This window comes from Delphinus delphis, chromosome 7, assembly GCF_949987515.2.
Source record: "Delphinus delphis chromosome 7, mDelDel1.2, whole genome shotgun sequence".
Taxonomy (NCBI): Eukaryota; Metazoa; Chordata; class Mammalia; order Artiodactyla; family Delphinidae; genus Delphinus; species Delphinus delphis.
Window position 1 is genome coordinate 93168985 of NC_082689.1, and position 22492 is coordinate 93191476.

Here is a 22492-nt window from a genome sequence, read left to right on the forward strand (position 1 = left end):
CAGACCAGGGCTCGAACCCGTGTCCCCTGCATTAGCAGGCAGATTCTCAACCACTGCGCCACCAGGGAAGCCCAAGTAAATGTATTTTTAAAATATTCTAATTATCTAGTGTTTGGTTCAACCTTAATAAATGTTAAATATAAAGCCTAAAGAGCTTACCCACAAATTTTGCCTGAATAAAAATAATTATAAAGTATCTCACAAAGCATAAAATATTATATACTAAATAGAATTTTATAATAAGCAGTGACTCTCTTTTATCATTTATTCAGCCAGCAGTTACTGAGTGTATACTTTGTGCCAAGCACTATGTGAAGTTCTGGGGATGAAAGCGCTCACGACCTAATGAAGGAGATGATGAATTTCCAGTAGTTAGAAAAATGAAAGAGGTAGCTGTCCAGTTCTCCAGCTTTGCATTGGAGATCAAGTTTCTGTTAACTCGTCAAAGGGAAGCATGACAACTTAGGTATAGGGGGTGGTGACAAATAATTCTATTTTAATGCTATGAAGAGGACTGGAGTATCCTTCTGACACCTTTTCTTCAAGTGTCTGAGCTGAATGCTAAATGTGATTTACCAACTGGAAGAATATAATTTCCTTTCTGGAATTAACTAAATAAGGTCTCTTTCCCTCTTGTGCTTTAGCAGGTTTTCCAGGCATAGTTGGGAATAACTAATAGGGTAACATGTTTTTTTAAGAGTGGCTAAAAAAAACCCAAGCTCATTCTTTATGACCTAACTGATTTTTTTTTTTTTTTTTTTTGCGGTACGCGGGCCTCTCACTGTTGTGGCCTCTCCCGTTGCGGAGCACAGGCTCCGGACACGCAGGCTCAGCGGCCATGGCTCACGGGCCCAGCCGCTTCGCGGCATGTGGGATCCTCCCGAACCGGGGCACGAACCCGTGTCCCCTGCATCGGCAGGCGGACTCTCAACCACTGCGCCACCAGGGAAGCCCCCTAACTGCTTTTTAGCACTAAAACGTGCAGTTAGTGTGAGTTAGGGATTTTAACACCATAAAGGAACACTTTCTACAGCAGCTCCCAGCCAGGAGAGCAGCAGGAAATGAGCTATAACATACTTGATGAAAGAAAGCATTGAGGGATATTTAGAAAACGAATGAGGAAAGGAAAGAGAGGTACAGCAGAATTGAGCTGACTTTGGTCCTAGTGGTAGAAATGGCCAGATGCTGTTAACAATTATAATAACTTATTTGTTAATGGCTCTTTCAAACGAGCAAAGTGTTTTTTTATTCATTATTCCATTTGATTCTTACCGCAGACCTTATTTTACAGAAGACTGTTGAAGCGCTAGGTAAAGTGATTTGCCTAACAGCAGCTTTTATGTGACAAAGAGAGGCCTTAAGCCAGAGCCCTCGACTCCAGTTATTACTTATTTAAGACATTGGTGTGCACCTTAGAGTTTACAAAGTATTTGTACCTATGTTATCTCATTTGACTATTCCAGCAACCCAGGGATGTACACAGAAATATTATCCCCATTTTATAGGTGAAAAAACACGTACCATCTTTGATTTCAGCAAGTAGTTTCAGTTAAAGATGTATGCAAACATTGTTTCTCATGTTAAGTCAACTGTAGATTTTTTTTAAACACAAGATAACAGGTTTTGTGTGTTTTTTGATATTTTTGGTAATCTCTCACTTTCAGATTTATGTGATCAGTTCAGCTGAACCCCGCCTGCCCCTGCAGCTGGACGATGCCGTTCGTCCTGAGGTGGAAGGAGAAGAGGTGAAAATTACACTTTTGAAATAATGTGTTTCCTCTGTATGTTTAGTTTGCAAAACATTGAAAACTTGATGTGCTACTTTTGTAGGAAGTGTACCTATGAATTGATTTGAGCTTCATTTTTATTTAAACGTACTCTTACATTAACAATTCTCAAACTTTTTGGTCTCAGGATTCCTTTACATTCGTAAAAATAATTGACCCCACAAGCTTTTGTTTTTATAGGTATACCTATCAATATTTACAGTATTAGAAGTTAAAACAAAATTTTTAATATTTATGACATTATTAAAAATAATATAATTAGATTATGTGTCTGTGTATTCCTATATAAATAATAAAAACAGCAGTAACATTTTATGAAAAGTATTTTCAAAAACAAAAAATAATTTAGTGTCAAGAGTGACATTGTGTCACATGTCTACATTGTTGGTAATATCTGGCTCAATACACAACAATTAGATTTTCATATCTGCCTCTACATTCATTCTGTTGTGATGGCCACATCATGAAGCCTTTGGAAAATTTCTCAGTATAGTCAGGAAAAAATGAGAGTGAAAAGGTATTATTATGAAAAATAAGTGTGACTTAACAGACTCCCTGAAAGTGCATGGGGTACCTTCACTGGTGCCCTGAACATACTATGTCAGCTTTTATCTGTTCCTTCACTCTTCAACTAGCAGGTAAAATCCAGGGATCAATGAAGGTGCCGGTTGTTAATTATTCTGATATCCCAATAATGAGTCAAGGGGTTTGGGGGCAGGAGGTGGAAAAAAAGCATTAACCTCAATTCATTCTCATTTCTCTTCTTTCCAGCTCTTCCTTTTAAAAATAACTTCTCTCTAGCTCTACTTCTTGTATCTTGGATCTTTGATTTGGGGGTATAACATGAACACACGTGAACACACCTATTCTTACTTAAAAATTAACATGGCTTCTGCAAGTGTTGTTTGTGTCCTTAAAAAAATTAGTAAAATCTGTTTTTTCATCTTTTTTTTAGGAAGGAAGAGCTACTGTTAACCAAGATACAAGATTAGACAACAGAGTCATTGATCTTAGGGTATGCCTCATTTGTTTATTTAGTGACATGATTGTGCTGACATCAAGGTGGGCAAGGATACCATACCTGACTCAGGTTTATAGAAAAAATCGGCATTTGCCTGTATGTAATATGATAATACAAGAAGTAATTTACCTTTCTGACTGACTCTTCCCCTAAAAAGAATTGTAGGCAACAAGGAGAGTTGAGTAATAGTTCACAAGATACTGACTTGCTTCATGTTAAAATGACAAAGGAACATGAAGCTAATAAATGGTCTTGCTTCCAGGTAGTACCTGTTTCAAACAAGGTAGTCAGCAAGTGAAAACATAACCATTAATACCACTACAAAATTGTGAAGTTATGTGTACATTTTAGAACGACCAGGTGGAGATTAGTAGTTAATGCCTCAACTCTTTGAATTTGATCTGAGCACAGAGTTAATAATAATAACAAAGAAGTAGTTGGCCCTGGTGGTTTATATAGTAATCTCATAGGTCTTCTGTTTCCCTTTCTGGTTTGGTAACAAGTGAAAGAGTTCAGTGGTTTCATCATTGTAGTAAAACCAATATCATCTCTCTTTCTTAATGTTTGACCATATCATCTCCTTTACTTAAATAATCTACCTAAAACTTAAATGCTTTGTCACATTGAGTTCTTTCCAACCTTTCTGCCCTTATTGTACGCTCAATGTTTCACCTGATTATTTGCTTTTTGTCTGCTTTTACCTTTTCCATTTTAATTTATAGTATATAGAAAAGGCTAGCAATAATCAAGTCCTTTTGGTACTGCCTAGAAACCTCAGGTTTTTCATAATTTTGGCCACAGTACTTAGACGTCCTACTGTATTTGCTATTTGCTCACACAAGTTATTGGTTGTGCCTCTAGAATTTGGCCTGAAGAGTATTTTTCTTTGACCCACATTTTTTTTTAAATTTAAATTCATTGTCATCATTGAAAAACGGAGGGTTTTCGCATTAAATCTAGATGGCTTTTCTCAAAAAGTTGGAGGTGAACCCATCAATACTGGACCCATGTAGCAAAATTAGCTAGTACTCTATATTGAGCATTCTGTTCTCTACTGTGCTCTGCACCACCCAGGAAGTACCATTCATTCATTCCATTTGTTATTTGTCTGGCCCTTGTAAGCATTCACCTTTTTAACCCCTACTTTGACTTTACATTTTGGGAAGCCTTCTATACATAAGTAGCTTGAAATCTTTTACACACCTTAGATTATGTCTAAACTACTATCTAATTTAACTCCAAACCAGTTTTTTTTAATAGACTCTCAGTTTAGCAAAGTCAAGAGTTGGAGAGGTTGGAAATAAAGGGCAAAATTTACATTCTCCTTCTATAATACGAAAAATTCCAAGATATATCCTTATATTGATTGTCATGTAACCTAACTTTTCTCTCATATAGTGAATTGTTTTCTCTCTGAACTTTCCAGGCAGGTGACCTGATTAGAAAATGCTCCATCTCAGTTAATGTGTCAAATTGATTTAATTAGGTTTTTTTATTGTCTTATAGACATCAACTAGTCAGGCAGTCTTCCGTTTCCAGTCTGGCATCTGCCATCTTTTCCGAGAAACTTTAATTAACAAGGGTTTTGTGGAGATCCAAACTCCTAAAATCATCTCAGGTATGCTTTAAGATATTTCTCTTAGTTTTTTAAAATAAATTGCTTTCCCCCAAGTTGATTCATATTAGGTTTTGGTTTTGGTTTTTTAATTTGAGACTCCCAAGTGTCCCTTGAGGTTTATCGCCATGAGACTATTTTGAAGACTATGCTATATAGCAGCAATCACACATCACTAACACCAGTAATACTAAATCCCCTTATTTCAGGAGTCATTATGTGATAATGATTATAAAATGAGGCAATAACACATGAAGCAGTATTTTTATTAATGTAAGGTACACCAGAAACTACTTCCCTTATGTAGGTTTCTTTCTAATTGGTATTGCAGTTGTTTTTTGTATAAACTACATTGTAAAATTACTAAATACTACAGATGGGAAAATCTCATTAATTCTCATTCTTACATGAGAAACTTATATTAATCATTCTTAATCATTTAACCTTTTTAGAGTTACTTAAATAACAAGAAAAAGTATGTTATAATTTAATTATAAATTAAAAACTGAACATTGCATTATTGATAATTAGAAAATTATTAAGAATATCATATCTTTTTTTGTTTAAAAAAATTTTTTTACAACTCCAGATTAGCTTTAATAGATTTGAAATTGATGCAGAAAGAGAGCATATATATCCAAAGAAGTAAAATGGAGATATAGCCAAAGAAGTAAGTCTGTCCTAAATATAAACTGTTTAGAATCAGGTATAAGACATATATAGATTATGGTTTCTCTGCAATTCTTGATTTTCCAGTTTTTTTGTTTTGTTTTGTTTTAGTGAAGTACTTGAATCAGAAGTATAAACTTTTTACTGGAAGTTTGCGTTGATAAGCTTACGGTTAATTATAACGTGTTTGCATTTCAGCTGCCAGTGAAGGAGGAGCCAATGTATTTACTGTGTCATATTTTAAAAATAATGCATACCTGGCTCAGTCTCCACAGCTGTACAAGCAAATGTGTATTTGTGCTGATTTTGAGAAGGTTTTCTGTATTGGACCAGGTAAGGTTTTTGGCAGTTACGGTTTTCTCAAAATTCATTAATTGTACCATAGTAATGGTTTTAGAAACACATTTTACATAAAAACATTTTGAAAGCTTAAATCCTTTTATATGCTGACTACATAAACACTAGACTTTGAGGTAAAAATGACAAGGTACTTAGGTAGACATTCTAAATAATATATTTTGTTGTCCTTGATAGCTCCTTTACTACTGTTGTAAGTTTACAAATGTGCCACTGTTTATTTCACTACCAATTTTATTGCAAAGCTGTTCTGTTTTACTATTACCGTTTATACTGTTCTTAGTATTGATAATATGCTAAAGTCCATTAGAAATTACTACAAATGTCTGATATTTAATAGATTATATTAACATGTTTTTTAAGATATAGTTGTTACAAGTCAAACATGGACACATAATCATGTGGCAGATTCTTTTTTTTAATTAATTAATTTATTTATTGGCTGCATTGGGTCTTTGTTGCTACGTGCGGGCTTTCTCTAGTTGCGGCAAAGGGGGGCTACTCTTCATTGAAGTGCGTGGGCTTCTCATTGCAGTGGCTTCTTTTGTTGTAGAGCACAGGCTGTAGGTGTGTGGGCTTCAGTAGTTGTGGCTCGTGGGCTCTAGAACGCAGGCTCAGTAGTTGTGGCACATGGGCTTAGCTGCTCCGCGGCATGTGGGACTTTCCCAGACTAGGGCTTGAACTCGTGTCCCTTGTATTGGCAGGCAGATTCGTAACCACTGTGCCACCAGGGAAGTCCGGCAAACTCTTTTATGAAGCTAATTATAAGCAAAAACTAGCTTTACCTCATTCTTTAAAACTTACCAAATTACTTTATATATGTAAGTTTTTTGATAGCTTAATAAAAATTAAATACCTGCTAATAGAGAAACTGAGATCATTAAGTTTCTTAATTTTCTGAATTCATTAAACAATTATATGTTGAACACCTGCTGCATATACAGCCTTGCTCTAGGTTCCATGTACATAAGAGAAGAATCAACCAGCACTTCTCAAATGTTAATGTGCACATGAATCACCTGGGGACCTTGTTAAAATGCAGATTCTGACCAGTAGGTCTGTGGTGAGGTTTGAGATTCTGCATTTCTCACAAGCTTCCAGGTACTGCTGATGCTGCTGATTTGCAGAGAGACCATGCTTTGAGTGACAAGGGAATAAACATTGTCCCTGCTTCCAAGACAGAATGAGACATGCATACATAGAGCACTCACAGGGAGTAATCAAGTGATTTTCACAGCAAAAAATCAGATTGTGCTGTACAATCAGCAGATTGGCGTTAATTATATAGTGTAGATAGTGTAAAAAAAGGGAGAAGATGGAATTTGCTAGAGTCACCATAAAAGAGAATTCATACTGAAGTAGGTTCTAAGGACTGAGTGGGAGATATAGACAATGGAGATGACATTCTAGTCAGAGGAAGCAGGATGAGTAAAGTGCATGGGAGAAAATAAAAATAAGACTAGTTAATATTAAGAAATGGGAAATACAGGGTAGGACTAAATTATGAAAGCATAAAGGTTTTAGACATTTTGTCATTTTATGTCTTATTACAGTAGTCATTTGGGAACCATTTGTTAAGTTACTGAGGAAGGATGTGTTATAGGAATATCAGTCTTGCAGTGGTAAGAAAAATGGAGCAGAGCTAGAGTCAGGAAGACTGGAAAGGAGGAAAGTGCAGTGAGGATAATAAGAACTGGACTGAGGTAATGGCTAGAGTGTGTATAATGTTACTTCATTTGCACAGATTTCATTTAGCTTGAGTCCAGTTTTAATAACATTGAGAACTCACTATATTGAATCTATTTTAATTATTGAGAAGGCACTTCAGGACCTTGCATTCCCTTGGGATTTTCACTAGCCTCATTTATTAATTTACATTTGTTACAGCTTTTACGTGACTGTAGGAATTTGTAATGATCTTGCCGTCCATGAGAATGCTGAAACAGATGTCTTATCAAAGATTTTTCCAACCCTATAATGATAATGAAAATAGTGCCATTGGAGTACTAGTAAATAGGATTTGATATTTGAATCCCAATTTCTCCAAAATTTTAAACAACATGTACTATGCATTTCTTTTATTAATGTTACAGTATTCAGAGCTGAAGACTCTAATACCCACAGACATCTAACTGAATTTGTTGGCTTGGATATTGAAATGGCTTTTAATTACCATTACCATGAAGTTGTGGAAGAAATTGCTGACACTTTAGTACAAATATTCAAAGGACTTCAAGAAAGGTAAAAAATATATATTTTATAACCTTAGATGGGTATAATTTTCAAATTAGTTTAAGTTCTTCAAAATAAAGCAATTCTGAAATATGTAAACTAAGTTTTTATTGGGAACAGGAAAAAAAAGACTTGCCAGTTGGTTGATCAGTTGATTAGTGGAAAAATCCACACTCGAAATAGTAACTTCTGAATCCTAGCCAATTGGGACTACAGCTAGTTAACCTAATCTTCGTGGAGAAGTTTACCAGATCGTGAATTGCCTAACTATATTTGTTTTTTCCTCTATATTGACATCCTGAATTTCTCAGAAATAGAGCATATGTTACTTTTATAGCAGTTTATTATTTGGGAGGTAGTGTGGGGTTCAGAGCTTGGATTCAGCTAGATCCAGGTTGTGGGATCAAATCCCAACTCTGCTATTATCTGTGTGGGCATTGTGCAAGTTAACTCTGTGCCTCAGTTTCCTCTGCTGTTTTAAGTGACGATAATATTACTACTTAACTCAGAGGCCAAGAGTCCCTTTAGTCTTTCAGTTTCTGATCTTTACTGAATCTGTGTAAATTAAGCCTGTGTCAGGAATGTTAATTCTTAGATCAATTAATATTTACAATGAGTGCTCAGTAGAGATTAGAAACTAGTATACTGAAGGGACTTTCAGCTTATTTGGGCCTGGTGAATTGACATATTTATAGAAAATTATTAGGCATGTTCTGGGTGTTCAGAAAATTGAATTGTGTAAAATGTTCACTTCAGGTACACCCTCTAAACTGGCAGAATAGTTTCTCGCTCAAAAGGACATTGAAAGTTGTTTACTTGTGATGTTTACAATAGAGAAAATAAGAAGATGGAAAGCAAGTTAACTGGGATCAAGAGAGTCTTTTCTTTTTTTTTTTTCTTTTTGCCATACTTGTGACAGTACTGCCAGTATTAAGTTGGATATAACAGATTTATCTAGCACTTTGATAGCTGACAAAGGACTATATTTGAAATTTCTATTTGAAGGCCATTGATTTAACTATTAGTTGATGTATTTGGATATGCTTCATTAATACTTAAAGAGTTCAAAAATATTTTGAAACTTTTTTACACCATTGCAAGTCTAATGAGTAATTTCAAGAACATAGAAATTAATCATTGATCTTATAAAAATACTGTAGCATAGCACCAGTATTTTCCAGGCATTCTATTCATTGCGTTGTACCTTTGATGAATAGTTAATTGTAGACAGCCTTTTTTTTTCCCTAATGACATTTATTGTTTTCTTCCTGATTTTATTAATACAAGCAATACATATTTATTGCAGACAGCTAGAAATAAAGGCATAAAGTAAAGATTAACAGTCACCCATAATCCCACCCCCCAGAGATAACCAGCATTAACATTTTGATGCATTTTTAAAAATTGAGGTGTAATTGACCTACATCACTGTGTTAGTTCCAGTGCACAACACAGTGATTCTATATTTCTGTACATTACAAAATGATCACCATGATATGTCTAGTTACTATCTGTCACCATACAAAGCTTTTACAATATAATTGACTATATTCCTCATGCTGTAGATTTTATCCCCATGACTTTTTTTTTGGAACTGGAAGTTTATTCTTCTTAATCCCCCTTACCTATTCCAGTCATCCCCCAAACCCCCTTCTTCCACTGTGGTCTGCTAGTTCTCTGTGGTGTCTGTTTCTATTTTGTTATGTTTCTTAATTTCTTTTGTTTTTTAGATTCCCCTTATAAATGAAATCATTTGGTATTTGTCTTTGTCTGACTTACTTCGTTTAGCATAATACCGTCTAGATTCATCCATGTTGTCACAGATGACAAGATTTCCTTCCTTTTATGGCTAAGTAATATCCCACTGTGTATATATACACTACATCTTCTTTATTCATCTGTCAGTGGACACTTAGGTTGCTTCCATATCTTGGCTATTGTAATCATAATGCTGGAGTAAACATAGGGGTGTATATATATTTTTGAATTGGTGTTTTTATTTCTTCAGAAAAATATCCAGAATTGGAACTGCTGGATCGTACCTATTTCTGATTTTTTGAGTAACCTCTGTACTGTTCTCTATAATGGCTGTATCAATTTACATTCCTACCAACAGTACACAAGGGTTCCCTTTCTTCGACATTCTCACCAAAACTTATTATTTGTTGTCTTTTTGATAATAGTCATTCTGACAGGTGTGAGGTGATATCTCGTTGCGGTTTCGATTTGTATTTCCCTGATGATTAGCAACATTGAGCATCTTTCCATGTGTCTGTTGCCCATCTGTGTGTCTTCTTTGGAAAAATGTCTACTCAGATACTCTGCCCATGTTTAAATTGGGTTTTTTGGTTTTTGATGTTGAGTTGTATGAGTAATTTGTATATTTTGGATATCAACCCCTTATCAGATATATCATTTGCAAATATCTTCTCCCATTCAGTGGGCAGCATTTCCATTTTGTTAATAGTTTCCTTCACTGTGCAAAAGCTTTTTAGTTTTATGTAGTCCCATTTGTTTATTTTTGCTTTTGTTTCCCTTGCCTGAGGAGACAGATCCAAAAAAATATTGCTAAGGCCAATGTCATTGAACGTACTGCCTATGTTTTCTTCTAGGACTTTTATGGCTTCAGGTCTTACATTTAGGTCTTCAATGCATTTTGAGTTTATTTTTGTATATGGTGTGAGAAAGTCCAGTTTAATTCTTTGACAAGTAGGTATCCAGTTTTCCCACCACAATTTATTGAAGAGGCTGTCTTTTCCCCATTGTATATGCTTGCCTCCTTTGTTGTAGATTAATTGACCATATAAGTGTGGGTTAATTTCTGAGCTCTCTGTTGTCTTCCATTGGTCTGTCTGTTTTTGTACCAGTACCATACTGTTTTGATGATGGTAGCTTTGTAGTATAGTTTGAGTCAGGAAGCATGATACCTCCAGCTTTGTTCTTCATTCAAGGTTGTTTTGGCTGTTCAGGTCTTTTCAGTTTCCATGCAACTTTTAGAGTTATTTGTTCTAGTTCTGTGGAAAAAATGCCACTTTTATTTTGCTACGGATTGCATTGAATCTGTAGATTGCCTAGAGTAGTATGGTCATTTTAACAATATCAATTCCTCCAATCCATGAACATGGTATATATTTCCATTTGTTTGTATCATCTTCACTTTCTCTCATCAGCGTCTTATAATGTTCTGAGTACAGGTCTTTTACCTCCTTGGTTAGATTTATTCCTAGATATTTTAATCTTTGTAATGTAATTGTAAATGGGATTGTTTTCTTAATTCCTCTTTCTGATAGTTAAATATTATTGTATAGAAACACAACAGATTTCTGTATATTAATTTTGTACCCTGCAACTTTACTGAATTCATTGGTGAGTTCTAATAGTTTTCTGGAGGCGTCTTTAGGATTTTCTATGTACAGTATCATGTCATCTGAACCGGTGACAGTTTTACTTCTGTCTTTCCAATTTGGATTCCTTTCATACCTTTTTCTTGTCTGATTGCTGTGGCTAGGACTTCCAATTCTGTGTTGAATTAAAGTGGCGAGAGTGGGCACCTTTATCTTGTTCCTGATCTTGGAGAAAATACTTTTAGCTTTTCACCATTGAATATGATATTAGCTTTGGGCTTGTCATTATGGCCTTATGTTGAGGTATGTTCCCTCTGTACACACTTTGTTGAGAGTTTTTATCATAAATGGATATTGAATTTTGTCAGAAGGTTTTCTGTATCTGTTGAGATGATAATATGATTTTTATTCCTGAATTTGTTGGTGTGGTGTATCACATTGATTGATTTGTGGATGTTGAACCATCTTTGCATTCCTGGGATAAATCCCACTTGATCGTGATGTATGATCCTTTTCATGTATTGTTGGCTTCAGTTTGCTAGTTTTTAAGGATTTTTGCATCTATGTTTATCAGGGATATGGGCGTATGATTTTCTTTTTTTGTCTGGTTTTGGTGTCAGTGTGATGCTTGTCTTATATAATGAGTTCGGAAGTGTTTCTTCCTCTGGAATTTTTTATGAATAGGTTGAGAAATATATGTGTTAATTCTTCTTTAAATGTTTGATAGAATTCACCTGTGAAGCCATCTGGTCTTGGACTTTTGTTTGTTGGGAGTTTTTTTTATTACTGATTCAATATCATCATAGTCAGTTGGTCCATTCATGTTTTATGTTTCTTCCTGATTCAGTCTTGGGAGATTTTATAGGAGATTTTATAGGATCTCTAGGAGTTTGTCCATTTCTTCTAGGTTGTTCATTTTATTGGCATATAGCTATTCATAGTAATCTCTTACGATCCTTTGTATTTCTGTGGTGTCGATTGTAACTTCTTTTTCATTTCTGATGATATTGATTTGGGTTCTCTTTTTTTCTTGATGAGTCTGGCTAAAGTTTTAGCAATTTTATCTTTTCAAAGAACCGTCTCTTAATTTCATTGATCTTTCCTTTTTTTTTTAAGTCTCTAATTCATTTATTTTTCACTCTGATCATTATTACTTTTTTCCATATAGTAACCTTGGGTTTTGCTTGTTTCTAATTTCTTCATGTGTAAGTTTAGCTTGTTTGAGATTTTTCTTATTTCCTGAGGTAGGCTTGTATCGCTATAAACTTCCCTCTTAGAACTACTTTGGCTGCATTCTGTAGATTTTGGATTGATGTGTTTTCATTTTCATTTGTCTCCAGGTATTTTTTTATTTCCTCTTTCATATCTTCTGTAACCCATTGGTTGTTGAGAACCATATTGTTTAGCCTCTATGTATTAGTGGGTTTTGCAGGTTTTTTTCTTGTAGTTGATTTCTAGTCTCATTGCATGTGATCGGAAAAAATGCTTGATAGGAATTTAATCTTAAATTTACTGAGACTTGTTTTGTGGCCTACCATGTGATCTATCCTGGAGAATGTTCCATGTGTACTTGAAAATAATGTGCATTCTGCTACTTTTGGATGGAATGTTCTATATATATATACATCTGTTATCAAGTCCATTTGGTCTAATGTGTCATTTTAAAGCCAGTGTTTCCTTACTGATTTTCTGTCTGGGTGATCTGTCTAGTGATGTAAGTGGGGTGTTAAAGTCCCCTACTGTTTTGTGTTATTGTCAATTTCTCCCTCATGTTTGTTAATACTTGCTTTATGTATTTAGGTGCTCCTATGTTGGATGCATATATATTTATAATTGTTAGATCTTCTTGTTGGATTGATCCCTTTATCATTATGTAATATCCTTCTCATTTCCATTTGCATGGAATACTTTTTTCCATCCCCTCACTTTCAGTCTGAGTGTATCTTTAGATGTGAAGTGAGTCTTGGAAGCAGCATATTTGTGGGTCTTGTTTTTTTATCCACTCAGCCACTCTGTGTCTTTCGATTGGAGCATTTAGTCCATTTACATTCAAAGTAATTATTGATAGGTATGTTCTTACTGCCTTTTTGTGACTTGCTTTCGGGTTGTTTTTGTATTTCTATTTTGTTCTTTCTTCTTTTTGCTTTCTTCTTCCCTGTGATTTGATGACTATCTTTAGTGTTAATATGAATTCCTTTCTCTTTTGTGTGTGTGTATCTGTTATAGATTTTTGGCTTATCGTTACCATGAGGTTTATATATAGCAACCTATGTACATACATTATTATTTTAAGTTGATGATCTCTCAAGTTCAAATGCATTTCAACAACCCTGTGTTTTTACTCTCCTCCCCCACATTTAATGTTTTTGACATATTTTATGTCTTTTTATTTTGTGTATTTCATAACTACTTATTGTGGATATAGATGATTTTACTACTTTTGTCTTTTAACCTTCCTGCTAGCCTTATATGTGGTTGATCTACTACCTCTACCATATATTTGCCTTTACCAATGAGAATTTTTCTTTGTAATTTTCCTATTTCTAGTTGTGGCCTTTTGATTGTTTGTTTTTGGCTGCTCTGCGCAGCTTGCAGTACCTTACTTCCGTGACCAGGGATTGAACCCGGGCTCCCACAGTGGAAGTGTGGAGTCTTAACCATTGGACCGCCAGAGAATTCCCTAGTTGTGGCCTTTCTTTCCCCATTTGAGAAGTCCCTTTAACATTTCTTACAAAGCCAGTTTCGTGGTGCTGAACTCTTAGCTTTTGCTTGTCTGTAAAACACTTTATCTTTCCTTTAAATTTGAATGATAGCCTCCCTTGCCAGATAGAGTATTCTTGATTGTAGGTTTATTAACTTCAATTACTTTAAATATATGGTTCCATTCCCTTCTGGCCTACAAAGTTTCTGCTAAAAAGTCAGCTGACAGTTTTATAGGAGTTCCTTTGTATGTATCTAGTTACTTTTCCCTTGATGCTTTTAATATTCTCTATCTTTAATTTTTGCCTAATTACACTGTGACTTGGTGTGGACCTCTTTGGGTTGATCTTATTTGGGACTCTCTGTACTTCGTGGACCTGGATATCTGTTTCCTTTCCAAGGTTACGGAAGTTTTCTGCTATTGTGTCTTCAAATGCATTCTCTGCCACTTTTTTCTCCTTCTGGGACCCCTATAATGTGAATGTTAGTCTGCTTGATGTTGTCCCAGAGGTCACTTAAACTGTCCTCATTTTTTTTTAATTCTTTCTTTTTTTCTGTTCAACTTGAGTGGTTTAGACTACTTTGTGTCCCAGTTCACTAAATTGTTCCTCTGTATCAACTAATCTACTGTTGATTCCTTCTAGTGTATTTATTTGTTACTATATTCTTCATCTCTGTTTGGTTCTTCTTTATATTTAATAACTGTTAAACTTCTCATTGTGTTTATCCATTCTTCTCTCAAGTGAATTGAGCATCTTTATGACCATTACCTTGATTTTTTTTTTTTTTTTTTGTCACGCTGCATGGCTTATGAGATCTTAGCTCCCCAACCAGGGATTGAACCCAGGCCCCTGCAGTCAAAGCACCAAGTCCTAACCATTGGACCACCACCAGGGAATTCCCTACCTTGAACTCTTTATTGGGTAAATTGCTTATCTCCACTTCACTTAGCTCTTCTTCTGGGGTTTTATCTTGTTCCTTTGTTTTGAAAATATTCCAGTGTCACCTTATTTTGCTTGATTCTCTGTTTTTATTTCTATGTATTAGGTAGGTGGATTATGTTTCCTGATCTTGGAGAAGTGGCCCTATGTAGGAGACATCGTATAGGGCCCAGCAACACACTCACCTCTGTTCACCAGAGCAATACGCTCTAGGGGGTGCCTGCGGTATGAGCTGTGTAGGCCCTTCTGTTATGGCAGGGCTGACTTCTGTGGGCATGCTGGTAGGCTTGGCTGGCCCCCAGCCCAGTTGGTTGCCAAGCGCTACCTAGTGCAGAGCCTGCTGGTTACTGGTGGGCAGCACAGGTCCCAGGACTGGTGCTGGCCCACTATTTGGCAGGGCCCAATCCTGGGCCCTCTTGTGGGCAGGGCCAGATCCTAGGGTGGCTGGGGGCTTGGGAGGAAAGGGGTCTACAGCTACTACTGGCCTGCTGGTAGATGGGGCTTTATCCTTGTGTGGTTGGCTGCTTGGCCTGGGGCTTCCCAGGACTAGTGCTGACTGGCTGGTGGCCGGGCCTGGTCCATGTGCTAACAGGCTAGAGGGAGGATTCCAAAATGGCGCTTGCCAGCACCAGTGTCCTCACGATAGAATGAGCTCCCAAAAAAGGCTGCTGCTAACATCTGTGTCCCCAGGGTGAGTCCCAGTTGCCTTCTGCTTGTTTAGGAGGCTCTCCAAGATCAGCAAGTGGGTCTGACCCTGTCTCCTTTCAGATTACCACTTCTGCCCCAGGTCTCAGAGCATGTGAGATTTTACATGCACCCTTTAAGTGGATTTTCTGTTTCCCGTGGGGGCTTCAGTTCTCCCAAATGCAAGCCCCACTGGCCTTCAAAGCCAGACATTCTAGCGGGCTTGTCTTCCTGGTGCAGGATCCCCAGCCTGGGGAACCCGATATAGGACTCAGACCTCTCACTCCTTGGGGGGAATTTCTGCAGTTGTGATTATCCTCCTATTTGTTGGTTGCCTACGTTGGGGGTATGGTTGTGGACTATGCCACATCTCTGCCCTTCCTACCCGTCTCTTTGTGGTTCCTTCTTTATATCTTTGGTTGTAGAAGATCTCTTCTGCTAGTCTTCTGGTTGTTCTCATCAGTAGTCGCTCTGTAAATAGTTATTTTGGTGTGCCCATGGGAGGAGGTGAATTCAAGGTCTTCCTACTCTACGATCTTGGCCAGTCCTCCCAGCCTTTTCTTTTAACCTTTGTTCTCTGAAACATTTCAATAGAGTTTATTTTAAGCAACTTTTCATTCAGATAGTCAACAGAACGACAGATGTTTCCCTATAAAACAAAGTATCTTTTGAAACTATAATGAAGGAATAGAGCTTTTCTCATTTTCTTTTTACATTTATAATTCAAGGAGGTTTGTGAAACTCATTTATTTTAGGTATTGACATCTTCGCTACTTAATATTGGAATATGAAATTTCCACTTTGGTTTTTGTAACAACAGACCAAGCATGAATTGGGCCCTTGGGATTAAAATCAAATCTCTACTTACAAATTAGAGATTCAGACACCATTATCACTGGGCTTTCTCAGTAGACTTAACATGGCAACTTGGAAATAAAAGTCTTCTTTCTGTCTTCTATATAGCATTTAGGAATTTTAAGTTTCTATGTCAGTTGTAAACTGGGTTATCTGGCTTTTGTCCTATCCCTCTCCTGTTTATCATTAGTACTTATCTCTCACAGAAGAATATACAAATGTATTTTAACACATCGTTGACTCGGGGATTGTTGCAGAAACCAGCGCCTGTGGCCAGCGATTTGTTATGTAAGTGAATATTGAAACACCCACGTTTGAGTAAATATCAACTTTTTTTGCACTTAATGTATTTTTTTAATAAATTTATTTATTTATTTGTTTATTTTTGGCTGAGTTGGGTCTTTGTTGCTGCACGCGGGCTTCCTCTAGTTGCAGCAAGCGGGGGCTACTCCTCGTTGTGGTGCACAGGCTTCTCACTGCAGTGGCTTCTCTTGTTGCGGAACGTAGGCTCTAGGCGTGCGGGCTTCAGTAGCTGTGGCTTGCAGGCTCAGTAGTTGTGGCACACGGGCTTAGTTGCTCCACAGCGTGTGGGATCTTCCCGGACCAGGGTTCAAACCCGTGTCCCCTGCATTGGCAGGCAGATTGTTAACCACTCTACCACCAGGGAAGCCCTGCACTTAGTGTATTTATTTGAAACTTTGTACATGTCTTACTAAAGCATTCTAATATTTCATTAGAGTGTGATAGGCAGTATAGCAGTCAACTCTGTGCAGGGGAACAGAACATCTATTACAAATATACTGTGTTTCACTGCGCTTTCCCCTGGAAGAGCAGTCTCTACACTTTCTGGCGGCATTTTTTTTTTTTAGTCCTGTGGGTATTATTTCCTCTAGAATATGTGCTTTTACCTGATAGTCAACAAGGTGGATCTTTGTGGGGGGCTCTTTTAGAAATGCCACAGAAAGACCAGGTACAGGACTACCACTATATTCACCAGAATGGTCACTTACCCATTCTCTAGCTACTGCTAACAAAAATTGCTTGTAAGTCATTTTATTCTGTGCATTAATGCTACAGTTAATTTTAAATGCATTGAATAAACCACAATTACTCAAATAGAAACCCACTTTCTTATACCATTTTTGAGTTTTCCAGAGGATATTGAAGTTTGCCAGATACTGACCAGATTGATCAACTCCTTTAATATATTTATTATGCTCTAATATTCAGGTGGGCTTAGTTATCTAATGGCCAGTCCTCCTGTCTTCCTTTCCTGTAGATGCTGTGTAGGCATCATGAATAGTTGTCACTGTGTGGACTAGCCTCTTGTCTTTCCGTAAGAAGAATCACTTCTCCCGTCCGTAAGAATGTCATTTCTCCCCCTGTAGATTTTTAGATTTCTCCTTTAATTGGTGTGGTAGACCACGATTCTCTCTTATAATCCCACAAACTCTGGTTTTATTTTTCAACAATATTTCAGATGTGGACACACTGTTTTAATAATTGTCTTGGTAAACATGGTGCCATGAACCAAGGTGATTGTAGGACCGATAATAGTTTCTTGCAGTTTCTTTCCTTCACCCATGTAAATCCAAGGTTGCATATATATCCAGTTTCACTTTTGCTAACCATCCTGACCAAAGTTCCATATTTTGTTAAGTTTTCCGTGATGATAGGTTTTGAATCTGAGTCGTCCTATCCACTTTATCATTGCCTCCTCAAGTGATAGCTCTTGTTTGGGTATATAGATCAATTGAAATTTTGGTAGAAAATAATCCAAAAAAGTTTTAACTTTTGAAATTCTGTCTGCAGGAAGTAGAGTTTCTGAGTTATTGTTAAAGTGAAGAAATGTCATTATTTGTTCGAACCTTCTTCTTGTCATAATCTTTGGAAAGATAGGTGTTTCAAGTAAGGGATCAGTCGACCAATATTCTTTCCAGTGTGACTTTCTTATTTGTCCCATCAAAATTATTAATCCAAGAAACTTCATCATGTCACTATTGGTTACATCTGTCCATTTTAAAGCCTTATCATACTTTTTATATGATTTTTCATTCTGTGTACGATACAAGTTTGTTTGAGAAGCAACCAGCTTGAAAAAGTTGTTACCAAAAATTAATTCTGTTATTTCACTAACACTTTGTATGTTGTTACATTAATAGTTACATCTAACACATCTGTAAAATGTTATAATTTTCGTGAAATGTTGTCTTCAATCCACTCTTCTGTAGAAGCAAAGGAGCATTCTCTAGCACCTTGAGTTTCATTTTCACTTTCCTTATTAGGATCAATCACTAAGGTTTTTTGTCTTTTTGTTGGTCTGATATTCACGTCGTCTAAATCAGAACTACATTCTGAAGAACTGTCGTCTTCTGAGACACTAGTATATATGTCGCTCGGACAGTCAGAAAAAGTATCTGTATAAAATTCACTGAAAAATTCTTCTTCACTCAAAATTTTGTGATGTATCATTTTTGAAAATTTTATGGTAATAAACTTGCATTTATAATATACACAAGGTTGGAACAAAAACCTAATGGAGCAAAATGTGAATGATAATGACAATCATAAGCTGTCCTTGATCAATTTTAAGCTCTAACAACTTCGCACGGTGATGTTAATTGTATCACTCTCTAAAAACATATTGATACGTCTCTGGTCAATGACATATGGGTAACAAAAGATGTATTAATACATCTCCGGTCAATAATGTGTTAAAATATTGATATTCATATTTTTGTATTACCATTGATTAACATGAATAGGGGTTAATATCCAAAGCAAAGCAATTTAAAAATTAATTATTGGGGTCATCTTAACCCTACTTACATCAAGATTTGAATAAATCAATGGCTAAAGTTTATTACTTCCATTAAAATTTTAAGACTAATCAGGAAGTAGCAGTGTTTTTATTTCTACTGTTTTCATAGAATGTAAACATACTTTTTTCAATTCTGTTAATCATGGAAAATTCTAGATCTCTTACAAAAGTAGATAGACTAGCCTAATGAAACCCCATATACTCATCACCCAATTCAACCATTGTCAGTCCATGGCCAATTTTGTTTTACCCATTTCCCCCCTGCCCTCTTATTTTGAAGCAAACCTCAGCTATCATTTCATCCATAAATACTTTAGTAAAAATATACCTTTTCAATCTTAGCATCTTCCACAGCAGCAGTTTAGTGCAGTAAACATTTGTCTTGTGCCTCTTGTTTAGAAGGTAGACAATAAACATACTATAGTGATTATTAAAATGAGAAAGAAATAGGCACTCTCCTAAACAAACTTATGGTATAGTGGGAATGGGGGAAGATAAGTGTTCATTAATTTGGTCTTCCTTGATGATAACAAGTGTTATTAAAGTATTAAAAAGTCAGATTTTTTAATGCCTCATAAAATGGGTATTTTATGTTTCTAACAATGTGAGCTGATATGAATTATAAAAGTTTTTTATCCTTTAATGCCACTGTGATGACAAATGAGATTGAGAAATGGTGCTAAATATTTTTTAAGTATTTAAATTTCCTTATTTAACTTAATTTCTTGATAACAGTTTTTTTCTGGTACATACACTGTTTCAAAGCATGATTTTATGTGACATGAACAGATATTCAATACCTATCAGATATTTTTTCTTAGCTGCTGTTTCTACTACTGAAGAGCCTAAAAGTCCCTGAGGCAATTTCTATACTGAGGCTGATTTTACATGAAAGAGCTTTGCTCTAAAAGCATTTCCTTGTGAGCTGTCTCTGAATTCAAAATTGTTATCAGTGGAACCGTGGAACTAATAGTATATAGGCTCTTGGGTCCATGTCACCTGCCCGCTTGAGTATAGGCTCCCGGGACAGCTAGGAGATCTGTGGCAATGAGCAGGTTCAGCTGGAAAGGGCATGTTTCTACCCCAGAACCTGTTCAAGTTGTCCTTTCCTTATCACTGCACATATAATAACTCCCATGAAATGTTAAAAATGTTGCTTCTTTGTTTAAGAAAAAAATGTGTATTGAGTGTGTGGAAGAAGAAAAGCTGTATGTTCCTTATTTCACCAGTATTGGTTAAAAAATTTTTTTACATTTATGTATTGCCACAGTGACCTCATGTGGGGAAAACATTTATTTCACACATTTTTATTAACTCTTAATCATTGTACAAATAGGTTTCAAACTGAAATTCAGACGGTGAATAAACAGTTCCCATGTGAGCCATTCAAATTTTTGGAGCCAACTTTAAGACTGGAGTATTGTGAAGCATTAGCTATGCTTAGGGAAGCTGGAATTGAAATGGGAGATGAAGAAGATCTAAGGTTTGTTTGTCTTTGTGATTTTTAAAACTTTAGTAATTAGATTTAAGATACAAAAGAATAAATATATTGATGAATGATGGTTTTTTCACCCAGTTGATAAACTTCATTTTTATTAATTTTGGTATATAGTATCATGCTTGTTTTGTTCAATGTGTGATCTGAAATAAAATGTTATGTTTAGGGCTTCCTTGGTGGCGCAGTGGTTGAGAGTCCACCTGCCGATGCAGGGGACACGGGTTCGTGCCCCAGTCCGGGAAGATCCCACATGCCATGGAGCAGCTGGGCCTGTGAGCCATGGCCACTGAGCCTGCGCGTCCGCAGCCTGTGCTCCGCAATGGGAGAGGCCACAACAGTGAGAGGCCCGCGTACAGCAAAAAAAAAAAAAAAAAAAAAAATGTTATGTTTAATGTGGTTTGCCTAAGCTTCAGTATTTTTGTTTATAAACACCATTTTTGTGCATTTTTCCCCCTGCTTCATATTTGTAATGCTTTAAAGAAAATATAGGGCCTTTCGCCTGTGATTTTATCATCTAATATGTGAACTCTCTTTTGAAATCAGTGGTGTTAGAGGGTATAGACAACAGCCTAAATCTGTCCCCATACAGGATTAGCGTATGAAACTTTTAAAGATCTCTAAAAGTTATACAAGTCACTGATCTTTGATATAACTGTATTATATTATCTAAATTCAGATCAAACAATTTATAATTTTGAAATTAATTATATAGTTTAATAAAGATTAGAGATTTCTGTCTACTTATCTTTTATTCAAGGGTTCTTAAGTTAAAATATTTAAGCCAACACAATAATTCATATCAATATAGGAAGGGAGGGTTTTTTTTTTTAGGGTTTTTTTAAAAACATATTTCGCCCAAAACCCTTCATTTACCTTTATTTGTTTAACAAATATATATGTGTTTGTGTGTACACATATGTATATATATTGTTTTAATCATCCTGTACATTGCTAGATGACATTTTAAGGAAAACCATAAATCCTATAATTACTTTAAGTTGGATAATATTTTTGTAAGTATTTTGGAAATTTTACTTAAATAGGATAGAACTTAAAGTAGCAAAGTCCTGGCTATAGAAATGTAATTGGTTTATATATATACACTGTTACATTTTACTTGGAAGTACTGACTTTTGTTTTGTAAATCTTTGATAAAGAGTAAAAAAGGAGAGACCATTTTGGAGTAGAACCATTTAATGGCAAGAGAAGCCTATGTTGGTATGGTAAACTTTCATTATCTGTAATTGTAGGAAACTACTTCATCCATGCTATTTGTGAATCAGTGAATTGCTAAATTCTATTTATTTAAATATTATTGAGCAGCACCTACTAACTGTACCAGGTGCACTCATAACTGGTTTCCAGTAGTAGTTGCCTTTTTAAAAAGGAGCAGAATAGACAACTATGTATTTTGGCTAAATTTTTTATCCTTTGAGAACTTCAAATAGAAGAGGTTCCTTATTAACTTACAACTCTTTTAAGTTGCTGTTTGATCTTCAGACATCTGATTTCCTGTTTCTTTTTCAGTACACCAAATGAAAAACTGTTGGGTCGTTTGGTAAAGGAAAAGGTAAGGACTCTTGTACATGCTGGATTTCTTTTTATAAATTTGAAACATACCCTGGAACTAGAGAACAGTTGCAAGGGGGGCTAATCTTCCTAGAATGGTAATATTCCAGAATAAATAAAAACCAAGGGGGATAATATATTTTTTTTAATTCTTAGGAAAATAAAAAGTACTCAGACAGGCTTTGCCCAAATGGTATGATTAGCTCAGTATTTGATTTTTGTATAAGTTGTACTGAGGTACCTCTAAAGTGATGTCTAGGTCTGATTGTCAGATTAGTTAGAGAGAACCTCAAGATGATTTTAAATTATTTAGAAATGGTCTTCCCTCACTACCCTTGCTAATTCATGGGACTAGAGGGTGAATGAATTTCCTTTATGCCTCTTACATGAAAGCTACTT

General features: G+C 35.8%; 1 protein-coding gene across 2 annotated transcripts in view; it reads left to right on the plus strand.

Moving 5' to 3' along the window:
• Window positions 1-22492, plus strand: part of DARS1 (aspartyl-tRNA synthetase 1) — a 67388-nt gene that overhangs the window by 39457 nt on the left and 5439 nt on the right. For both annotated transcript variants that reach the window (XM_060016873.1, XM_060016872.1), the window contains exons 6-12: window positions 1665-1745; window positions 2743-2802; window positions 4315-4426; window positions 5291-5425; window positions 7543-7690; window positions 20363-20509; window positions 22052-22094. In XM_060016873.1, coding sequence (XP_059872856.1) covers window positions 1665-1745; window positions 2743-2802; window positions 4315-4426; window positions 5291-5425; window positions 7543-7690; window positions 20363-20509; window positions 22052-22094 — 726 coding nt within the window. The remainder of the gene's footprint in view (window positions 1-1664; window positions 1746-2742; window positions 2803-4314; window positions 4427-5290; window positions 5426-7542; window positions 7691-20362; window positions 20510-22051; window positions 22095-22492) is intronic.